This window comes from Grammomys surdaster, unplaced genomic scaffold, assembly GCF_004785775.1.
Source record: "Grammomys surdaster isolate TR1022 unplaced genomic scaffold, NIH_TR_1.0 368, whole genome shotgun sequence".
In the NCBI taxonomy this organism is placed as follows: domain Eukaryota; kingdom Metazoa; phylum Chordata; class Mammalia; order Rodentia; family Muridae; genus Grammomys; species Grammomys surdaster.
Window position 1 is genome coordinate 136,132 of NW_021604787.1, and position 20,646 is coordinate 156,777.

At 40.1% G+C, this 20,646-nt stretch overlaps 1 protein-coding gene and 1 pseudogene across 1 annotated transcript in view; both read right to left on the reverse strand.

Annotated features, from left to right (window-relative positions):
- Positions 1-20,646, reverse strand: part of Glce (glucuronic acid epimerase) — a 70,026-nt gene that overhangs the window by 11,731 nt on the left and 37,649 nt on the right. The window contains exons 3-4 of the mRNA XM_028780307.1: positions 2,300-2,886; positions 1,290-1,535 (exon numbers count right to left, since the gene is read on the reverse strand). Of these exons, the coding sequence (XP_028636140.1) occupies positions 1,290-1,535; positions 2,300-2,873 (820 nt within the window). The 5' untranslated portion in view covers positions 2,874-2,886. The remainder of the gene's footprint in view (positions 1-1,289; positions 1,536-2,299; positions 2,887-20,646) is intronic.
- Positions 6,289-6,678, reverse strand: LOC114631913 (annotated as a pseudogene).

Here is a 20,646-nt window from a genome sequence, read left to right on the forward strand (position 1 = left end):
TAAGATTATTTCATTGTCTTTTTAAGTAATGGACTCATTAGTTCTTGTGGATATTGATTAGTACAGGAAAATATATTACATACTAATTAATGAGACTGTCTCAGTAAAAGGGAAATGACGCATAAGGTTAATTTGATCTTATAAGTGATTTTATTAATGAAAATGGTTTTATATGAAGTTTCAGATAATGCAATATGAGAACAGGCCTATTTGATAGTGCTATAATTTCTTTACAAAAAGAAAATTCTACTGGTTAAAAAACAGGCATAGGAAAGGATGTCTCTTGCAGTTAACACAAAATTTAACTTAGGGCAGAATCACTTAAAAATTCAACTCTGCTGTGCCAACACACACACACACGCACACACCCCACACCACACACACCACACCACACACACACTTACTCACACACCAGGGATGCTCAGTGGAAGAATGCTTACCTAGTATGTACAAAGCCCTGGGCTAGATCCCAGAACCAAATACTAAAACCAAACCACATAACTTCATTCTGGAGCATACAGACCCCAGGCTGCACACAACAGCTGTATCTACATTTAGCATCACTCTACAGTTTGGTTCTTCATGTAGTCAATTCTTTTCATAACACTGACTTTTTTCCACAGTTCCATCTTGGGGGATGTAGGAGGAGCTAAGGTGGGAGGAGTAAGGAGAGGAAGAGGAGGAGTAAGGAGGAGAGGAGGAGAAGGAAGAGGAGTGAGGAGGGAGGAGGGGGGGCATGGAAGCGGATGTTCACGTGTCTGTAGCAGTCAAAGGTGGTTGGAATATCTAGGTTGGGTATTGGGTTACACTTCTGATTGTATGGGCATCTTTTTACTGATCATTACCAAATATATAAGCTTGGATAATTTAAGCACTAGAGTCTCATTTTCCTACTGGGCCTGCGTGGATGTTGGGATGGTCTGGGCAATACCCAGCCTTGTGGAGACAGTGTGGAAGATTGGCAGAGCCATCTCTCACGCTGACGTCTGGTGGATGGCAGGGCTGGTGTTTCTGACTGGCCGTTTCTAGCTGCGGTATGCACGTGGCCTCCGGCCGAGAAACATGGCAGCTGACCTAGGTAGAGCTGCCACAGCCTAGATAGTTGGCTTGACCAGTGGCCTTTTTTTTAAATTAATTATCGCAACAGGGGGATTTTACTTAGATAACATCATTTATTTATGTAATGCAAAGGGCTTATTACTATGTTTTTAAAAAACATTAAGAAGTTTAAAGATGCCCCAGTTTGTTAGGTCAACTTAAATGAAAGAGACATACAGCATGAAACTCACCTGGAGCAATAAACTGTTTAACATTGGTGAATCTAGTCTTGTCAACCACACTGGCCATGAAGCAGCCCTTGGGCACAGTCCATTCATTAGGTCTGATGTTTTTGTCCCTGTCTTCTGCTGTCTCATATACCTCTATGTGAGGGGGTTTCTCGGTTAGATTCTTGCTGTAATGACTTAGCCCATACTGTGCAATCTGGATTGGGTAGAAATAGCCTTGAGGCCCCCATTGTGTAGATAATGGCACACCTACAAAAAACAAACAACGGATCACTAAACCCAGACACGGAGGAGTCATTCTGAGGACCACTCTTCACTGTTGCACTTCTGGGGAATGTTTTAGGATCATCTGCAACTCTGAAGCTTCTGTCTGCTTTAATACTATGTTTTGTTCTATTGATCAAGTTCAATTCTTACTCTGATTGTACATTATTGTATGTTTTTGTGTATGTATGTATATATATATATATATATATATATATATATATATATATATGGACTGACGTTTTACTAAGTCATAAAACATTCAATGTTGGGGAATTACACTTGGAGAAAGAATTCAGGTGCTAGAAAGCTTACCAGTAGCCTGGGTCTCCCCGCCCACCTAGTCCCTGTATCAGCATAGTTTTTATTGCTACATATATGTGTTTCTATGTTAGTAGAGACTGAATTCTTAGGCAAACACTGAATCACTAAGCCACATCCCTGGCCTAGTACCTATGCTGTTTTGACGCACAATCTCTGGAGCTTGGTACCCTGACCTGACTAATGAGACTCTGAGGCAGGCTAATGGAATAACCCTATTTATTCAGTCTGGTGTTACTGCTGCCCTTACCTCACACCAACTGGAAAGCTTCAATAGGTTTACACTTTGCCTGTTCCTTCTTGCTGAGACAGAGCAACAATGAGAGTCCTCTTCTCATTGTGCTATATAGTGGTTCTGTAACTAACATCTTCTTAGTCTTTAACATAATCAAGCTAGAAAAATCCAAGTACAGCAAACAGATACCAACCTTCAACTCCACTTATACATTTGACTCTGTCTCGAACTTCCACATTGTATCCTTCAAAGGACATAAACACACCATCAGGGTGGTAAGGTGATCTCTGTGCATAGACTTTGGAATAGCTATGAGAGAATTCAAATCGGTCATAGCCATCATACTGGACCACCTTTCCATAAACATCAAAGTATTTCTCTACCCAAGTGAACGGAAGAAAAACTTCATTCCCCTCTCGTCTCCCTTTAATTGTGTGTTCATCATTTATGAGACAGTCAATCTCTTCATATTTGAGCCCTAACACCTTGCTTCCCCCGTTGCTATTGAAGCCCCCAACAACAGGGGGTGCCTTCTGTTGTTCCTGAGGAAAGGATTCCTCTGACTGCTGCTTGGCATAGTGGTTACTTTCAGATGCTGCTGATCTTTTTTCTAATCCATCCACTCTGAATCCACTACTCAAGTGACGAGGAAACTGGATTGCTTTGTCGCTGGAACACTTATTCCACAAAAGTACTGTGACCAAAGTGAATAGCGCACAGATGATAATCAAAGTCTTATAGTTGACCCGAGCTGCCAAACAACGCATATTCAGACCATACCTATGGAGGCAAGAAGAAAATCATGCAGAGTTGTTACTGACATTTCATAGGTAAGTTCACTTAAAATATATTTATTCAATGTGCACATCAGGATATTTTATCAAATGCATGTAGTCTCATCATATTTAAAATTATGAACTCAAACTTTTCAGCATAGGCAAAGATAAGAGGTAAACTTCTCCGCACAAACCTAAAGCAGAGATATCCAAATTTCTTTTTTTGCTCCTCTGGTACCTCGGCAATTTTTACTATGCCCCTAAACTTAAAAGAACACCTTATAGGTGGGTGGTGGTGGCACAAACCTTAAATCCCAGCACTCGGGAGGTACAGGGAGGTGAATCTCTGTGATTCACCTGGTCTACAGAGTGAGTTCCAAGACAGCCAGAGTTACAGAAAGAAACCCTGTCTTAAAAGAAACATCTTACAGTTCTATTTTTAAAATAGTTAAGACCAAAGAACTGGTCTTAGCCCGCCACTGGCCGTTCCCCTTCAGTTTGTTATGAGCCTCCCTTCCTCCCTTAACATGCTGGCAGGCCTTGCAGTTCTAGATTGTAGGGTTCCTTATCTCTGTTCATTTCTCAGTGATCTCTCCCAGGCCTCATGCCTTAATTTAATAGGAGCTTGCATCCTGACTATCCCCAAATTCTCTATCTAAGCTAGATTTCCTTCGTAACTACAGATACATATATACCCAAGAGGCAACCCAAGTACCTAGCATCTTTAGTTGGAAGACAAATAAGCTTCTTCACTACTGTCACAATGATAAGCTGTGGTCGTTTTTCACCTGCAGCACTTCCGCACTGGCCAAATTGGCCCCCTCCTACCCATCTCTAGTATTACACCCACAAGTCTATTCTCCATATAGCAGTTAGAATACTTTTACATTTAAGCCAGATAATGTCATTCCAGGACTGAAGGGAGAAGACACTGATGTTGTTGGCCCTGTTGGCCATTGGCATAATAGTCAGATATGATGATACACAGAGGTCCCAGGGGAACATGGAAAATTACGTGTTAGTTCTATGCAATATGTATGGGACACCTGAGATTGCTCAGAGTAAATGATGTAAAAGCATAGTCCATGCTTGCCATAGTCGCTCTGTAATTTAATATGCAGTGTGATTCCACAATTACTTATTTTGTTTGTAATCTCTTCTCACTTCCTGCAATATACCTTTTAAGCAGGATAAAGGGAATAAATGCCCAAATAAAAACAATTTATGAAAAATTAAATGATTAATGATTAAAATTAAATGAATTTCAGTTAAGGAAATTAATAGTGAACATATAACCCACTAATTTCTTCCAATTCCAAGAGAAGCTAAACTTTAGACCCTGAGTGCCTACAATCAATTATTCAACTCCAACATTTTTTAAGGTTTATTTTTAATTATTTGTAAGTGTATATGTCTCTGTGTGGGTATGTGCACATGAGTATGGGTACTTACAGAGGACAGAGTACCTGGTTCCCTGCAGCTGGAGTTATAGACGGTTGTGAGCCATCCAATATGGGTTCTGCAAATTGTCCTCTGAAAGAGCGCATGTCCACTGATGCAGACTGTGTTCGGATTAGCTTCACAGTCTTAGAGCAGAACTGCATGGTCTTAATAGTAAGGGTTACTGGTAAAGTTTGAGTGCAGTCTAATAGCTGTCATTACGAATGACTTCATGAAGGAGCTTTTGTTCATCTCATGAATTCCAGTTTTCAAGAGACGGCATGCTGGCTGATTATTTCTGTACCAGATGTACCCTTTCTATCTGACAGTTTGTTCTCCTGTGGCTTAATGGAAGAGCTGTCCTTGTAGCTCTCTACATGCTATAGAGTTCCTTTCTAAAATGAAAGTTCTCTGTGATTACTTCTGTTTATTGCATTGGCACTTTTCCTGGTTATCTTGTCTATTTTTCCTGACATTAAGTTCTCCTCACATGCCTGATGACCTCTTATTAGATTCTCTCCATTACTGTGAAGATGGTCTGCTTTTCAGCTAGACTGTAGGGCTGGGAGGTGGAGGGAGAGCTCTGTGTGGGCCAGGCAGGTGCTAACAGCAGCACTCTTCTAGTGGAGAACAGGAAGACAGCAGGCCCTCTAACTGTCAGAACAAACATGGCTTTGGAAGCCTAGTCATTTCCAACTTCTCTACAGAAAGTCTGCCTGTTGTTCACCTGGAATTAAGCCAGTTATCAGCAGTCAAGAGCAGGACAAGTGAAGTCTGGAGGGGTGAGCAGAAGGTGCAACTGGGCCTTCTAGTAACCAAACAAAGGTCTGTTCAACTGTCATCCTCTTAGTCACTTAAATCTATTCATTTCTGATCTCTAGACATGTTATTTCAGTGGAACATCAAAAAGGAAAGGAGGCAAAGATGTGTGTGTGTCCTGAAAATATACACACAGCTGGAAAGCTGGGAATGTAATACAAGTTGAGTAGCTGAAATGTTTGAGACCAGAAAAGTTTGGCTCTCTCTTGGTCTTTGAAGTTCTGTATCCATGTGGTATCTTGGAAATGGGACTCAAATCTAACCACAAAATATGTGTGCATGTGTGTGTGTATATGTGTATATACATACACACAGATACACATATATGTGTATATATATAAACATATGAGAGAAAGCCTGAAAATTAACTTTATATACTTTAAACATGTATCTCTCCTATGTGTTATGTGTTTGTACACCTTGTGCCGTGTGCAGGGACTCTCAGAGAGCAGAAGAGAGTGCCGGACACCCTGGAACTAGAGCTGGTGGATGTGAGCTGCTGATCTGGGGCTGGAAATCCAAACCAGGTCCTCTGCAGGAGCAGTAACTCATCTCACCAGCTCCAAACTTTATACAGTGTTTTTGATGATTTGGTGCATGAGGAAGTTTCATTACTATTTTCCACTTGTAGCATCAAGTCAGCATTCAAAAAATTTAGATCTGAGAGATATTTAACATTTCTTCTTGTATTAGAAATACTCATTCTAATAGTGTTTTATCATTTATATCACTACTATGAGAAAATGCATTAAGTGATTTAAAAACAACAAATAGCACAGTGTTGGTACAAGCAATCTGTCAAAGGTCATGTTATAAATAAAAGATTTCATTAAGTTGTAATAAAGGCAAATTGAACCCAAACACTCATGTATTATCATTTATATATCCTCTATGCCAGACATCTTGACCATTACAACAGAAATATTGAGTGCATGATGGCTCTTGCCATACAAGCTTAATAAAGCCAAGTTTGATCCCTAAAACCCTTGATGGAAGGAGGGCTCCACAAAGTTCTTTGACCTCCACTCTTACTGCACCAAACATCACGAACCAACCCAAATATCATGAACATACATAATAATAATAAAATTTAAAGGCAGAAATACAAGGCTCTTTGCTTTATCGCTTGTCGTTTTTTTTTTTTTTTTTTTAGTCAGTCTTGTACTTTATTGTCATTGTCGTCTCAGGCCTTGACTGCATACTTGCGCAGTGGGTACAGCCGCTCCTTCTGCTGCTGCTTCTTGGTCTTCAGCTTCTCTTCATGCTTGGTGAGCCGGCGTCGCATGGCTCTAGTCTTCTTGGGTCGCAGGTCCAGGGGCTTGTACTTCTTGCCCTTGTAGAATTTCCTGAGGTTTTCTTTTTGAGTCTGGTTAATGACAGTGAGGACACGGGCGATAGATTCGCGTACGACTCGTATCTTGGAGAGCTTGGACGTGGCGACACGAAGCTGGGAGAGTTCCACCTTCAGATCGTCCAGTTGTTTCAACAGCTCCTCCTTCTTCTTGCCGCGCAGGTCCCGAGCCTTAATCTTGGCCATTGCTGCGTTGTTCACGGCTGAGGCCGCCTGGTTCAAGAGTTCTTTGCTATATCTTTGAGGAATGTCTTCCCTCCTGTACCCAAATGTAAGTCTGCTCATGGAACAACACCACTCTATGACACGCCATATGATGGGGAAACCAAAAGAACATAGTGTAACACATTTTCAGTAACCCCAATGCCCAGTCTTATATCTGATACCATTTCTTGCTAAAAACAAAAGAAAAGAAAGGAAAGAAAAGAAGATGGGACTTCTTAGAGAATTGATGATTCTAATCAATGGAATCATAGCCCCTGGGTCAAAACCGCTGCAGAAGCTGGGTGTGGTGGGAACCGCCCAGAATCCCAGCACTCAGGAGGCTAAAACAAGATGCTGAGTTTGAGGCTGGTTTGGGTTACACAGCAAGACCCTGATCAGAAAAATTTAAGAGGGCATTAGACCAACATTGGAAAAGGATATTGGTAACTGTTAAATCTGACCAGCAGGCATATTATATACTAAGTTACATATGTTTATATGTAACTTATATGTTTAAACAGTTCCACAATTAAAAAAAATACAGTGATGTGCAGCTAAAAGAATAGTGGTCAGCCAAGCCGGGCGGTGGTGGCGCACGCCTTTAATCCCAGCACTCGGGAGGCAGAGGCAGGCGGATTTCTGAGTTCGAGGCCAGCCTGGTCTACAGAGTGAGTTCCAGGACAGCCCGGGCTATACAGAGAAACCCTGTCTCGAAAAACCAAAAAAAAAAAAAAAAAAAAAAGAATAGTGGTCAGCCCTAAAGTTCCTCTTTCAAATTTATTTGTTAAAGATTCAGAGAATTACGTCTGAAGTTAACTGAAACACATGGAGTCAATAATAATCCAAAGTCTCAACACTACTCAAAAAGGATAAAGTCAGCCCCCCATAAAAACAAACAACCCACAAACAAACAAACAAACAAACAAAAAACTAGTGAAACTAGTAACTAACTTTGAGAACTATACTTCAGAATGGTTCAACAGCCCCTGTCAATGTAGTATTCTATTTCTAGAAGGCCAGTTAGTAATGTAGAAGAGAAACAACAGGAAATGAGCATTATGAAATCCCTCATCAAATGACAACTGCAGGCAGTTTTTGAAGATATGACTGCTATGACCTGTAGATTCATACATTGTGTTTGTTTACTATGTTCTTTTATTAACATATCAAGCAATTTACTTTTCTTATCATTCTTAGGTAACAAGTAGAAGAAAAAGATCAACACATGCCCAGACTGTTTAAACAACTGTTCTCCAGTTACTATGCAGCAGGTAAAGAAGGCACTAACCATGTACCTAGAGAAAAAAAATCAATGGGCATCATCAGATGGATGTCATAGTAACACTATGATATGAGCACTGTAAAAGGAAGAATGTACCACGAAATAAGAGAAAGAAGCCTCTAATTCTCTTTTAATTTTTTATGGGGACCAGAAACCCTTCAAGGAGTAATCAGTGGAAAACTGACTCATGTCAGGGATGCTTCTAGTCAGGAGATTTGCACTTGCAGTTGCCATTCCCCCTGCCTGACATTCTCTTTCCCTAATATCCACTTGGCCTCCTTCCTTCTTTCACTTGAGCTTAGATGTCAATTAAAAAGGCCTCAGTGACCAGTCCATGGACCCACCATTCTCTAACTCCTCACTCAGTCTGACGCACTTACTTAGATTATTGTCCATCTCCAACCCATTACTGCATTCCCAGTGCCTAAGACCATATCTGGTCCAAAGGAGGCCTTGATTAAAGATTTGTTAAATGGATAAGCATTGTTTAAAATGCAAATTAAAACACAGGCATTTAAATCAGGCCGCTGTGTTTTCTTTCCTGTATTTGGGTATCTGAAAATCATAAACCAAATAGAAATGAGTATAAGTGACGTAACAGAATACACTGAGATGTATCTTGGCCAACTCTTTAAAACAAATTTGCAATTTAATTACTGCTTGATAAACTGAAAACTTAAATTATACAGTCAATTGGTTAAATATTCAGTATGGATTTAACTTAAAAAAAAAACCCTAGTATTTTGGGTGATTAATACTCTTCTAGAAGTATAAACAAGTATGATTCACAATAGGACAAAAGTAATCTCTGCTAGCTCATTTAATTTTTTAGTATCAAAGTTAACATGATCTCTGACACAAGTGGCTCATAATGCTTCAAATAAGATTACACTCCTAATGCAGAGTGGTGGTACAGATTCTAATCCTATCACTTGGAAGGCTAAACATGACCCAGAGTAGGCCAGTGTGGGCTACACAGCAAGACTCACATGTATCTGCCTGATTTTACACATGGCGTGCCTTAAGTTTTGTGATGTTGTCACTGAAGACGTAATTTGATGGCTCACATAGCTAAGATTAAGAAGGGATCTGAACGCTGGTTTCAGACTGTGAGGTCTGTGTTCTTGATGGATCACAGAGTATCTATGAGCAAATACTCATTACTACTTTGCAGAAACTAGACGATTCCCTGACAGTCAACTAAATTTTGGATGTTAACGGGTTTTTCTTTTCTTCTTTCTTTTTTCTTTTTTATGAGACTGTGTAACCCTGGATGACTTGGAACTCATTATGTAGACCAAGATGGCCTCAAATTCACAGAGATATGCCTGCCCCTGCCCCAGGAGTAAACTAAGGATTAAAGGGATGTGCTACCACACCCACCCAGCTCCTTTTAGACAAGGTTGAATTCTGTCCCCAAATCAACTCTTCATGTACATATAAATACAATTTAACTATAAGAACAACCTAAGGCAAGTCTCTGTATTGGCATGTTTGCTTGTTTCTTTTCTTGCTTGGTTGCATGATAACGGTGTTTATTTTTTAAAGATAATTTTAATATAGAAAAAAATTTCACCAGAATAGGCTTGTCTCATTATTAAATATAGCAAGTGTTAGAGAATACTATTTGAATTATAATCAAGTAATCCTCCATCTTTTTCCTACAGTGTTTAATAACAAATCGATCCCTATTCAACTTGTCCTGATCTCTCTAGAATATAAATTCTATATATTACATCTTTTTACTCCTTACTTCAAATATTTTACATCTCTTTGCATTTGCATTTTGGGAAAGCTTCTCAAATTTGTATTCTATATCATGAATTCAATTTTCAAATGTGTTCTCTATTCTGGTGCAGTTTAATTTGGCTACTGCATAATTCAAATTCTACTCTATTGCTTATTTTAATGCTTTTAAAAACAGTTTCCATCCTATTGTCTTTAGTTTATCTACACGCTTTTAATTTATGTCTTTCTATTAGCTAGTATTCTTTTTTTCATCCTAGCCTTACTGCCTTGTGAATTCATTTTCAACATCTACGATCTCCACAATTTTTCTCCTTTTTAAATTATTTATTTACATTTCAAATGTTATCCCCTTCCCAGTTTCACCTCTGCAAACCCCATATCCCCAGGCCCCTGCTTCTATGAGGGTACTCCCCCTCCCACCCATCCACCCACTCCCACCTCACCACCTTAGCATTGCCCTATGCTGGGGCATAGAGCCTCCAGAGGACCAAGGGCCTCCCCTCCTGTTGATGCCAGATAAGGCAATCCTCTGCTTTGTATGCAGCTGGAACTGTACATGGGTCCCTCCATGTGCACCCTTTGGTTGGTGGTTTAGTCCCTGGGAGCTCTGAGGGAGGGGGTCTAGTTGGTTGAATTATTGTTCTTTCTACGGAGTTGCAAACCTCTTCAGCTCCTTCAGTCCTTCCCCTAACTCTCCATTGGGGTCCCCGTGCTCAATCTGATGGTTGGCTGTGAGCATCTGTATTGATCAGGCTCTGGCAGAGCCTTCTCAAAGAACAGCTATACCAGCTTCCTGTCAGTAAGTGCTTCTTGGCATCAGCAATAGTATCTGGGTTTGGTGTCTGCAGATGGGATAGATCCCTAGATAGGCCACTCTCTGGATGGCCTTTCCTTCAGTCTTTGCTCCACTCTTTGTCCCTGCACTTTCTTTAGACAGGAGCAATTCTGGGTTAATACTTTTGAGATGAGTGGATGGTCCTATCCCTCAACAGGGGGCCGTGCCTAACCATTGGATATGGTCTTTATAGGTTCTATCTCCCCTTTGTTGGGTACTTCGGCTAGTATCATCCTCTTTGGGTCCTGAGAACCTCTTGCTTCCCTGGCATCTATCTGGGACTTTCTAGTGGCTACCCCTGGTTCCTCATCCCCCATTGCTACACATTCAATTCGTGTACTTCTCCCCTGCCTCCTCCCACATCGGATCCTGCCCCCTTCTCTCCTTCCCCCTCCTCTCTCCCTCTCAGACCTCTCCCTCTCTCTACCTCCTGTGATTATTCTAAGTAAGACCAAAGCATCCACACTTTGTTCTTTCTTCTTCTTGAGCTTCATATGGTCTGTGAGTTGTATCATGGTGTATTAGGAGCTTTTTGCCTAATATCCACTTATCAGTGAGTACATATGTAAGCCTAAGAAATGCTTTCCAGTAGGTGGTGATGGTGCATGTCTTTAATATCAACACTGGGGGACAAGGCGGGGGGTGGGGGGAGAGGCAGGTGGATCTCTGAGTTTGAGGCCAGTATGGTCCACAGGGCAAGTTCCAGGATAGAGAAACCCTAAAAAACAAAAACAAATTAGATAGATAGATAGATAGATAGATAGATAGATAGATAGATAGATAGGAGGGAAGAGGAAGAAGAAATGCTTTCTAAAATTTCTGTGAAGTAAACTCTTATATGGAGCATATGCTTTTGTTGATATGGAGAAATCAAGGTAGAACTGAGCTGGGAAAAGGAGCTACACAGTCTTCCAAGGGAGAAAAAGCATCAGTGAACTTAACTAGCTGTGAATCCTGTGAACTATAAGAGCAACTTGCCAGGTAAGATGGTACCAACTTAGGAAGGAAGGTACCAACTGTGCCCTAATTAGATCTGATACCTATTCCATAGGATGGAATCCATGTCTGGTACTGTAAACCTGGTTAAAAACCCATGCTAGGAGAAATCATAGGTCCTAGGGGGTAAGCTGAATACTGTTGTTCAGCTAAACTAACATTGTGTCAATTCTAAATATTGATGTTTGTACCTAGAGACCACTGCTACTCTTGGCCCTAATCAGAGAAGGCTATTTCAGGGAAGGCGATGTAGAATCATGGCTGTATATGGTACTGATAAGTGACGGGTCAGTGCTCATTCCTTCTTGAATACCTCTAAGACTCAGGGAGCACTGTGGAAGAGTAGTGTAAAGAATGGAAGAGCCAGAAGATAGGAAGAAGAGCTATAAATGGTATCTAGTAGACAAGACACAGTAGCCATTGCCACTGTGAACTCACAGCAGCTGCAGATGCCTGTACTATACAAGAATGGGCCTAACAGCAATAAGACATAGATGAGAAAGAAACTCAGGGGTCTCTACCCATCAACTGCTAGACTAATTGCAACCGACAGCCTCATGGAGAGGGGTAATTACTCCCTTCAGTTATGAAAGTATGGATGACTCCACCATGCTCCAATCGACAGTTCCAATCTACTGATCACAAATTGCCTTGGTTAAACTAAGTGGCTTACAAACCACGACATTATGAATCTGAGAAAGGGACTGTCGGGGAGAAGACATGAGGCAAGGCAAGGGAGAAAGTTATCAGAATGTGTTGTAGACAAGCATAAAGCTGTCAATAAAATAAATACACTAAAAGTTAATGTTTTGCCTTGTACTGAATGGTGTATTGTTTTTTGTTTTTGGAATTGTTGCAGAATCTTGCCTCTAGTACTTCCTATAAATCAGCAGCTGGATCTAGAGGTTTGATAAGAGTAGTGTCTGATTTTTGTTCAACAGGAATATTTCATGACAGAGGTATGAGATTTATTCAGAGTGTATTTGATGCAGAACTATCTATGTGATACTAAAACTAACCTGTATGTGCAGGTGCTTCCAGCCCCACACAGCCACTGGAAAGCTCTCCATCAGCAGTTCACCTACTACCTTAGCAGTCCTTCTCAATGTATTAGCTGGAACACCTCAGAAAAGAAAACCTTGCCTTACTATTTGCTTAGCTTGACAATATATAGTTGTACAGGAAGGTAATTACTGAATTTTTTTATTTAGCAATTGTCAAAATAATGAATTGGTTGTTTAATAACCTCTAAAATGAGCAAAGAACCTTTAAAAAGGCAACACAGCAGCTCACAGCTTTACCATATTTGATGAATTTCTCGTGTTACTGCTGTTTAATGCTCAAGTTAGTCTAACTTTAGTGAATGTCACTCTTTTCAAATTGGCTCTAAGTCCTTTCCATACAACCTCAATGGCTTTTGATAGCTTCTCTGCTATTTTTCATGACAAGACATCCTAGGTTCAGCATGTAACTTTCTGTGCAAGACCTGAAATAGCCATTTTTTTTTCAGGTTCTGGTTCCTTTCCGTGTGAATATCTAGTGTTTAGTTGAAATTTCTTGACATTTCAGTATTTCAAGCATCTGGTGCTGTCCTGGGCTTCTGGTGCTGGTTTCATTTCAATGGGACCCAGAGGAGGGGTTAGAGGGAATCAGATACCTGTGTCCAGCTACACTGCAGTCTGTGAGGGAGGGGGTTATACTGTTAGAAACAGACACCATATATTCCAGTCATTGTTACTCACATAAAAGAAATCCAAAAGTAGGCAATCTGAAACTTTGAATGTAGCTACATGCTCATCAAGGACATAGGCACTTTTAATCTTTTTATATCAACCTATGACCCAAGAAAGCTACTGAAGCCTCAGCTTTATGTCTGCATTGCAGCCCAGGAAGCAGCAGAAAGGCCCAAGAGCAAAAGAACACATCTCTATGTGGAATCAGTTCCCTTTAATGAAACATCCCTTCAGTTTCACATGACACTCCTGACATCTCATTAGCCAAACCTCAGGAACATGGCTACCTCAAGTTGAAAGGAAGGCTGAGAAATACCTTTGATTCCAGACAGCAATGTGCTAAGTTAAAAACGAAAGACCTAAAACAAAAAAACAAAGCAGGGTTCAATGATAAAGAAGTAGAACACGGTTGTGGGGCGCAAGCCAGGGGACAGTCCTTCCAATGCACAAATTAACCACTTTCTTCTCAAATACCTCTTTTTTTGTATCTCAACTACAATAAGTTCCTAACAATCACAAAGTGAGATATGAATTCAATTAATAATTTTAATTTTGCATAGCATATGGTTAGATTGGCATATTGCTTACAAGCAAGAAGAGAGCCTTATTCCATAAGGACTGTACAGTACTTACTTCAAAGAACATTTTAGTAAGACTATAATTGCTAAGTCTTTCTGAGATTATTATAAATCTGTGGGCATTCTCTAAATTGAAGGTGTAGGGCCAATTCTACTTATATATTTTGTTGCTCTCAATGTCTGCTACAACTGTCACTGTTGGTCATAAGTAATAAGCTGAAACATATCTCATCTAGAAACCCACAAGGCCTGCTCTCACCAGTGTGGATAGTTACACACCTTTTCAGTCTACTTTACTAGGCTGTTACTGAAGCAACTTTGTCTTCCCATCATCCCAAGCTGCTGCAAAGAATCACCAGCAGTACTCAACGCACAACAGCAAACTGTTAAATCCTGTTAACCCTGTCTATCAAGGCATGGTTGGGTTAAAGATCCTCAACAAATCACAAAGATTGTTTTGCATATTTTATTTTTAAAGGGAGAGAAGGTTACAGAAAAAATACATTCTTCATATACATTGTGCTATATATATAGTAGGGTTACATACTAACATTTATTTGACCTTAAAGGGTTAAGCTTTTTCTACCAGGCCACAATATCATATTATCTGGCTCCAAGTTACTATATATCTTGTTAACTAGGTAAGAGTGGAATACTTGCTCAGGGATTGTGCAGAGACAAAGAGTAGCACTGTGCACCAGGTCTGCCCCTAAAGAGTTTCAAAGGTGTCCAGCTTAAGTTTCTCCAGCAGCAGCATGAGGAAGAGCAAAGGGCTGCTTTGCATCCAGAAAAGCAACACTGCATTGGCACTAAATTCTTCTTTGAAGTAGTGTACAGCACTGGAGGGAGTGCTTGCTTCTAAGCAATGTGTTATACTAAGCATAAGCTATGTAAATAACTCAGTTCAGAAAGGAGTTGCAGGCCTCTGTAGCTCTGAAATTTCTCCACTCAGTAGGAAAACGGCAAAGAAACAGAGCCTAATGATGTGTTAGCTTTGCATGGTTCCCGCATAGGGGGACTTCACAGTAGGAGCTGTCCTAGGGAGTTCTACACGTGCTCATGGCAGTATGTTCTCACAGAGCACCTTCTCTCAAGTTTAGTGCCATCCCGTGAAGACAGGAATGACACAAGGAAGGCTCATCAGAAGTTGGCTGACAGTGATTTTTAAAACTCACCACTACCCCATCACGAGCTTTCTCTGTGGAGTCCTGGTTGTCCTGTAACTATTTGTATATGAAGGTGACCTGGAACATCAGAGGTCTGCCTGCCTTTGCCTCCTGAGTACTGGATTAAAGGTGTGCACCACCTTGCCAGGTTAGCAAGTTTTAAAATACTAAAGACATGATATCTCAGTCATGTAGAAAAATCTATATGTGGATAGATGATTTTTTTAAAAAAAAATCACGATTTTTAAAAAATAATTACTGTGGGAAGCAATTCTGAGGCATTTCAGAAAGCATCTTACATAAAAGGTAGACAGAATATAATGAGAATCATCATGTAAAAATAACCTATTCCTATATTCACTTTTCTAATATTTATGAAAAAGACATCAAGCAACAGTGTCAGCTTTGGGTTACTGCAACTAAACACTTGAGACAAATTCTTTGCAAAGTAAAAGTTTATTCAGTTAATTGTGTTTGAGATTTCTGTCCATCATTAGGTAGCCTCTTCTGTTAGGGCTTTAGATGAGCATGGCACATCACCACAGGACCATGTGTCTGAGAGAGTGCTCACAGCACAACATAGACAGACTGAGATTCCAGGCCCTTTGGAGGGCCTGTCCCAAGGACCCAAGGACCTCCTATTTCTCAAGGGTCTCCCACCTCCAACAGGGCTACTCTGGGAACCACAGTACCAGCCTTCTGATCTGGCCTAATCCTTTGCAACTTAAAAAACTGTTTAAAATATATTATAAATTTCTCTTAATAATAAATATTCAACAGACTAGTGAGTAGGAGACAAGAGGAGACGAGCAGCAGTTTTGAGCCCCTATCAGTCATCACATCTTCTCTGAACTAGAGAGAGGCTCAATTTTCCAGATAAGGACACAGACCTCGATCAAGTGCTGACTCAGCCAGGCTTCGATACTGCTGCCAATCACGTCTTTCCTAGCCCTCTCACTGGCACCCCGTAAGTGTCTAGGACTAAATGAGATCATGTATGTACCCATGAAAGTTTGGAAATGTTTCTAAACAGGAAGGTGACTGAACTGGATAAACTGCAGAGTTCTATTTTCCTTTCATATAGGTTACTAATTTGCTCAATATTATAATTTGACCCAGGACTAATAAATGTACAGGTAGAAATCTAACAATGCTATGGATAAACTAAAGCCGGATTATAGGCCTAACTACAACGTCAAGTTTTTTGTTTGTTTTTTTGAGACAGGTTTCTCTGTGTAGCCTTGGCTGTCCTGGAGCTCACTCTGTAGACCAGGCTGGTCTAGAACGGAGTCTGCCTGCCTCTCCCTCCCTAATACTGGGATCAAAGGCATGCACCACCACATCCAGCCAATTTTAAACTCTAATCCAAGGTTTGCCACGTTGCATTTCTGCTCAGCCTCATTTCTTACCATTTATCTTTGCATCACTAGAACATGCAAAACTTCTTAAAAACTGCTCCAGATGTCATTTATTTGCTCTCCAAATTTTCAAAACAGCAAATGAAATTTTTTATCTTCAATTTCTAACAGAGCCTTCAATGAAGTAGCTTCTATTTTAGGTGATATAAGCTGAAGAAATCTATAAAGTACTCACTAAAGAGAATGTCATTTGAAATTCCAAATTAAACAGGTTATATATGAGCACTAACAGCAGTTTGGGACAGAAGTATTCCAAATGTCCATCAACTGGTGATAGGATAAAATGGCTCATAAGTATAATGGAATATAGCTCTGCAACATATTGATTCCAATACCTACCTGTGACAGTCTATATATGCTTGGTCCAGGAAGTGGCACTATTACAAGGTGTGGCCTTGTTGGAGTAGGTGTGTCACTGTGGGTGTGGCCTTTAAAACCCTGATCCTAGCTGTCTGGAAGCCAGTCTTCTCCTAGTGGCCGTCAGATGAAGATGTAGAACTCTCAGCTCCTCCTGCACCATGCCTACCTGGATGCTGCCATGCTCCTGCCTTGATGATAATGGACGGAACCTCTGAACCTGTAAGCCAGCCCCAATTAAATGTTGTCCTTATAAGAGTTGTCTTGGTCATGGTGTCTGTTCACAGCAGTAAAACCCTAACTAAGATACTACCCCAACATGGATGAATCTCCAAAACATAATCTAAGGCTACTCACTACACATAATTCCAGTTTTGTTAGTAAGAGATCTATAGAGAGATCTATCAAGGAGGATGGCATGAAAAAATTAGGAACTTTCTGGGGAAAATAAAGATATTTTAGACTTTGACTGTCATGGGGGTAAATGATTAAACTCACTGAACTGTATATTTTAAAGGGGGGGAACATTTTATTATATACAAATTATACTTCAAGCTAGACTTAGTTGCAGAGTAAACTTAGTAAGACTTTGTCTGAAAATAATAAGTAAAAGAGGAAGGAGGACATACTTCAATGGTAGAGCACTTGCCTAGTGTGTGTAAAGTCCGAGTTCAAATTCAAGGACCTCAACCTCCCCCTTCCCCCCCAGCAATTAATTTTTTTAAATTTGACTTTTTAAACAACATGTAAAATTAGTCATAAATAAATGCACATAAGCCATCAATTTGTTTTTGAGATGGTCTCACTTTGAGGCCCAGGATGGCTTTGAACTTCCAGTCCTTTTGCCTTAGTCACCTAACTGCTGGAATTTCAGGCATGCATCACTTCATTTGGTATATATACACATGGGTATGTGCATGCGAGTGTGTGCACTAACACACAAAGACACATAAACACAGTTTCTAAAAGTACTCTGACAATGAAGAAACTAGTTGAAGAGGTAAGATGAACAAAGGGAGAACAAGGGTAAGTTGTGTATTTTGAGAAATACCCAAGCTTTAGGGTCTCACTTACCTTTGAATCTTGCTAAGACAGACAACCTTTAAAAAGCTTTTTTGGGCTGGAGAGATGGCTCAGTGGTTAAGAGCACTGACTGCTCTTCCAGAGGTCCTGAGTTCAATTCCCAGTACCCACATGATGACTCACAGCCATCTGTAATGGGATCTGATGCTCTCTTCTGGTGTGTCTGAACAGACCAATGGTGTATTCATATACATAAAATACATATTTAAAAATTTTTTCTTTTAAAAATTATTGCCGGGTGGTGGAGGTGCACACCTTTAATCTCAGCACTAGGGAGGCAAAGGCAGGTGGATTTCTGAGTTCGAGGCCAGCCTGGTCTACAGAGTGAGTTCCAGGACAGCCAGGGCTACACAGAGAAACCCTGTCTTGAAAAAAAAAATTATTTATTTCCTATATATAAGTCTGTGCACCACTCATGTGTTTGGTGCCTGGGAAAGTCAGAAGAGAGTGTGGCTCCCCTGGAACTGGAGTTACAGACTGCAGTTACAGAGCTGCCATGCTGTTGCCAGGAACCAAGCCAAGGATCTCCCCCAAAGCAGCCGGTGCTGTTAACCACTGGGCCAGCCTTTGAGCCTCAAGATAAGACAATGCTATATAAATTAAATAACCTTTCTCTAAAATCCCTTCTCATCTATAAATCAGATATAATATCTACTTCATGAAATAGTTACAAGATAAAATGAACACCTCCATGCACTGCCTATCACATAGCAGACACTCATAATAGGCAGAATGAGGGAAATGCTTAGCAAGTTATGCCCTTGAAAGCCAGCAAGATTAAATGGTCTTCATCTATCTAACAGTTCGTTTAATCAAATATTTAATAAATCTCTTTTGCCATTTTCCCAAATAAGCAATCTGAAAAAACAGAGTACATGTTCCCCTGAAAAGAGTACTTTTCTTTAAGCTTCTGTAATTTTTATTATCTCATAAAAGTTGCTAAGAGCAGGAATCAAGACAAAAAATATAATCTGCCTTTGTACAGAATGATATATTAGTTGGGAACATAAATTTTATCAGACATAAATGGGTATTAAGTAAGATTTAAGCTAAGCTTTCCCAGATGAACAATTTTTCCAAACAACCAGGAAGGGGACTGAACTAGATTAACTGTAGCATTCTAGGACTTTCCTCAACCTCCTATTTAAGGCTTCACCTCACTTAGAGTGACGGAATATTTTTGTCAGCTTTAAAATTTGAAATGCAAGCAAACTATAGCACAGAATTTCTGCTTAGCTAAATAATATAGCAGACGTTAAATTTTATGGAAAAATTATTCCCTAATGTATGAAAATAGAAGCATCCTCACCCGCCCACCCCTCCTTTGGTTTGAAATTTACAGATATGCACTAACATAACCAAGAGGACTTGGGGTCCAGCGTATTGTAGAGCACCTGCTTAGTATTTGAGAACCTCAGAGTTTCATCCCTAGTACTTCAAAAGACAAGACAAAAATCAGAGAAGACTATACCAAGAACTCCTGGCTAGGAGCATAATCTGCCAAGAGTTCGTAAGCCTTTGTCACAGGCTATATCTCTAGTTATCCCATTCCCACAGTACATATTGTACTCTTACAGTTGAAAATAAGCAGTCTTTGGTTTGAAAAAAAAGAGAAAATATATTTCCTATACATAATTTAGAAGTTAAAACCACACTTTACTAATATTTATAAAAGCAGTTTATACAATAATCAACATGATTATTTAGAAGTGAAAGCTGAACCTAAGTGTTAGACAAAAAGCAGAAGTGTACTTTGTTTCCCCCAGTCACATCCTTGACCACTTGTGTTTGAGTAGGTATCACGGATCCCCCATGCAGACCTGAATGCATTCTCTCCCTACTGTGAGCTCTACCACATAGCCTATACACTGCTCCATGCCTAAAAACAGTAAGAAAGCTCCTTCAAGACAGAAGGTTAATTATTACTCAGACTTGGGGGTAGCTAATTGGTAGAGTTCTTGCCTAGAACGCCTTTAGGTCCTGGGTCCAACTCCCAGCATCGAAAAGTAACTTGTTGCTCACATTTGGTAACTTCTAGATTTCAAAGGCTAACAGATCCTGAGTAAGAAATCAAAGGTTAACACGACACACAAGTCTTCCCTTTTCTATTATACCAACTGCAATGCAGCTAAAGCTACTTCTACACAGTCCAAGAGAACATGAATTATATGGTTTGTGGTAAATATTCATAATTGAGGCTGTACTTCTTTCTGGGGAGCCATTTTTTCTTTTCTTCTCTAGGAAGCCAGAATTTTAAAAAATAAGTCTAAAGGTACATACTGAATGTGAAGACAGGACACCTGTTTTCGTTTTTTTTTTTTTTTCTTTTGGTTTTTCGAGACAGGGTTTCTCTGTGTAGCCCTGGCTGTCCTGGAACTCACTCTGTAGACGAGGCTGGCCTCGAATCTGCCTGCCTCTGCCTCCCAAGTGTGGGGATTAAAGGCGTGCGTCACCATTGCCCAGCCCCGTTTTCTATCCCTTCTTTTTCTATCTTTTTGTTTTTGTTTTTAAAGACAGGGTTTCTCTGTATAAAAGCCTCTGTAAACCAGGCTGGCCTCAAACTCACAGAGATCCACTTGTTTCTGCCACCAAAGTGCTGGATTAAAGGCATATGCCGACACTACCCAGCTTATCCCTCCATTTTCTACCCCAATTCCTTTTCAAAAAAATTATCTTTCTAGTTATTCATGGACAACTCAAAAAGTGGTGCCATTCTGTATTCAAACTCTTCCATCAAACATAGTAATATTTGA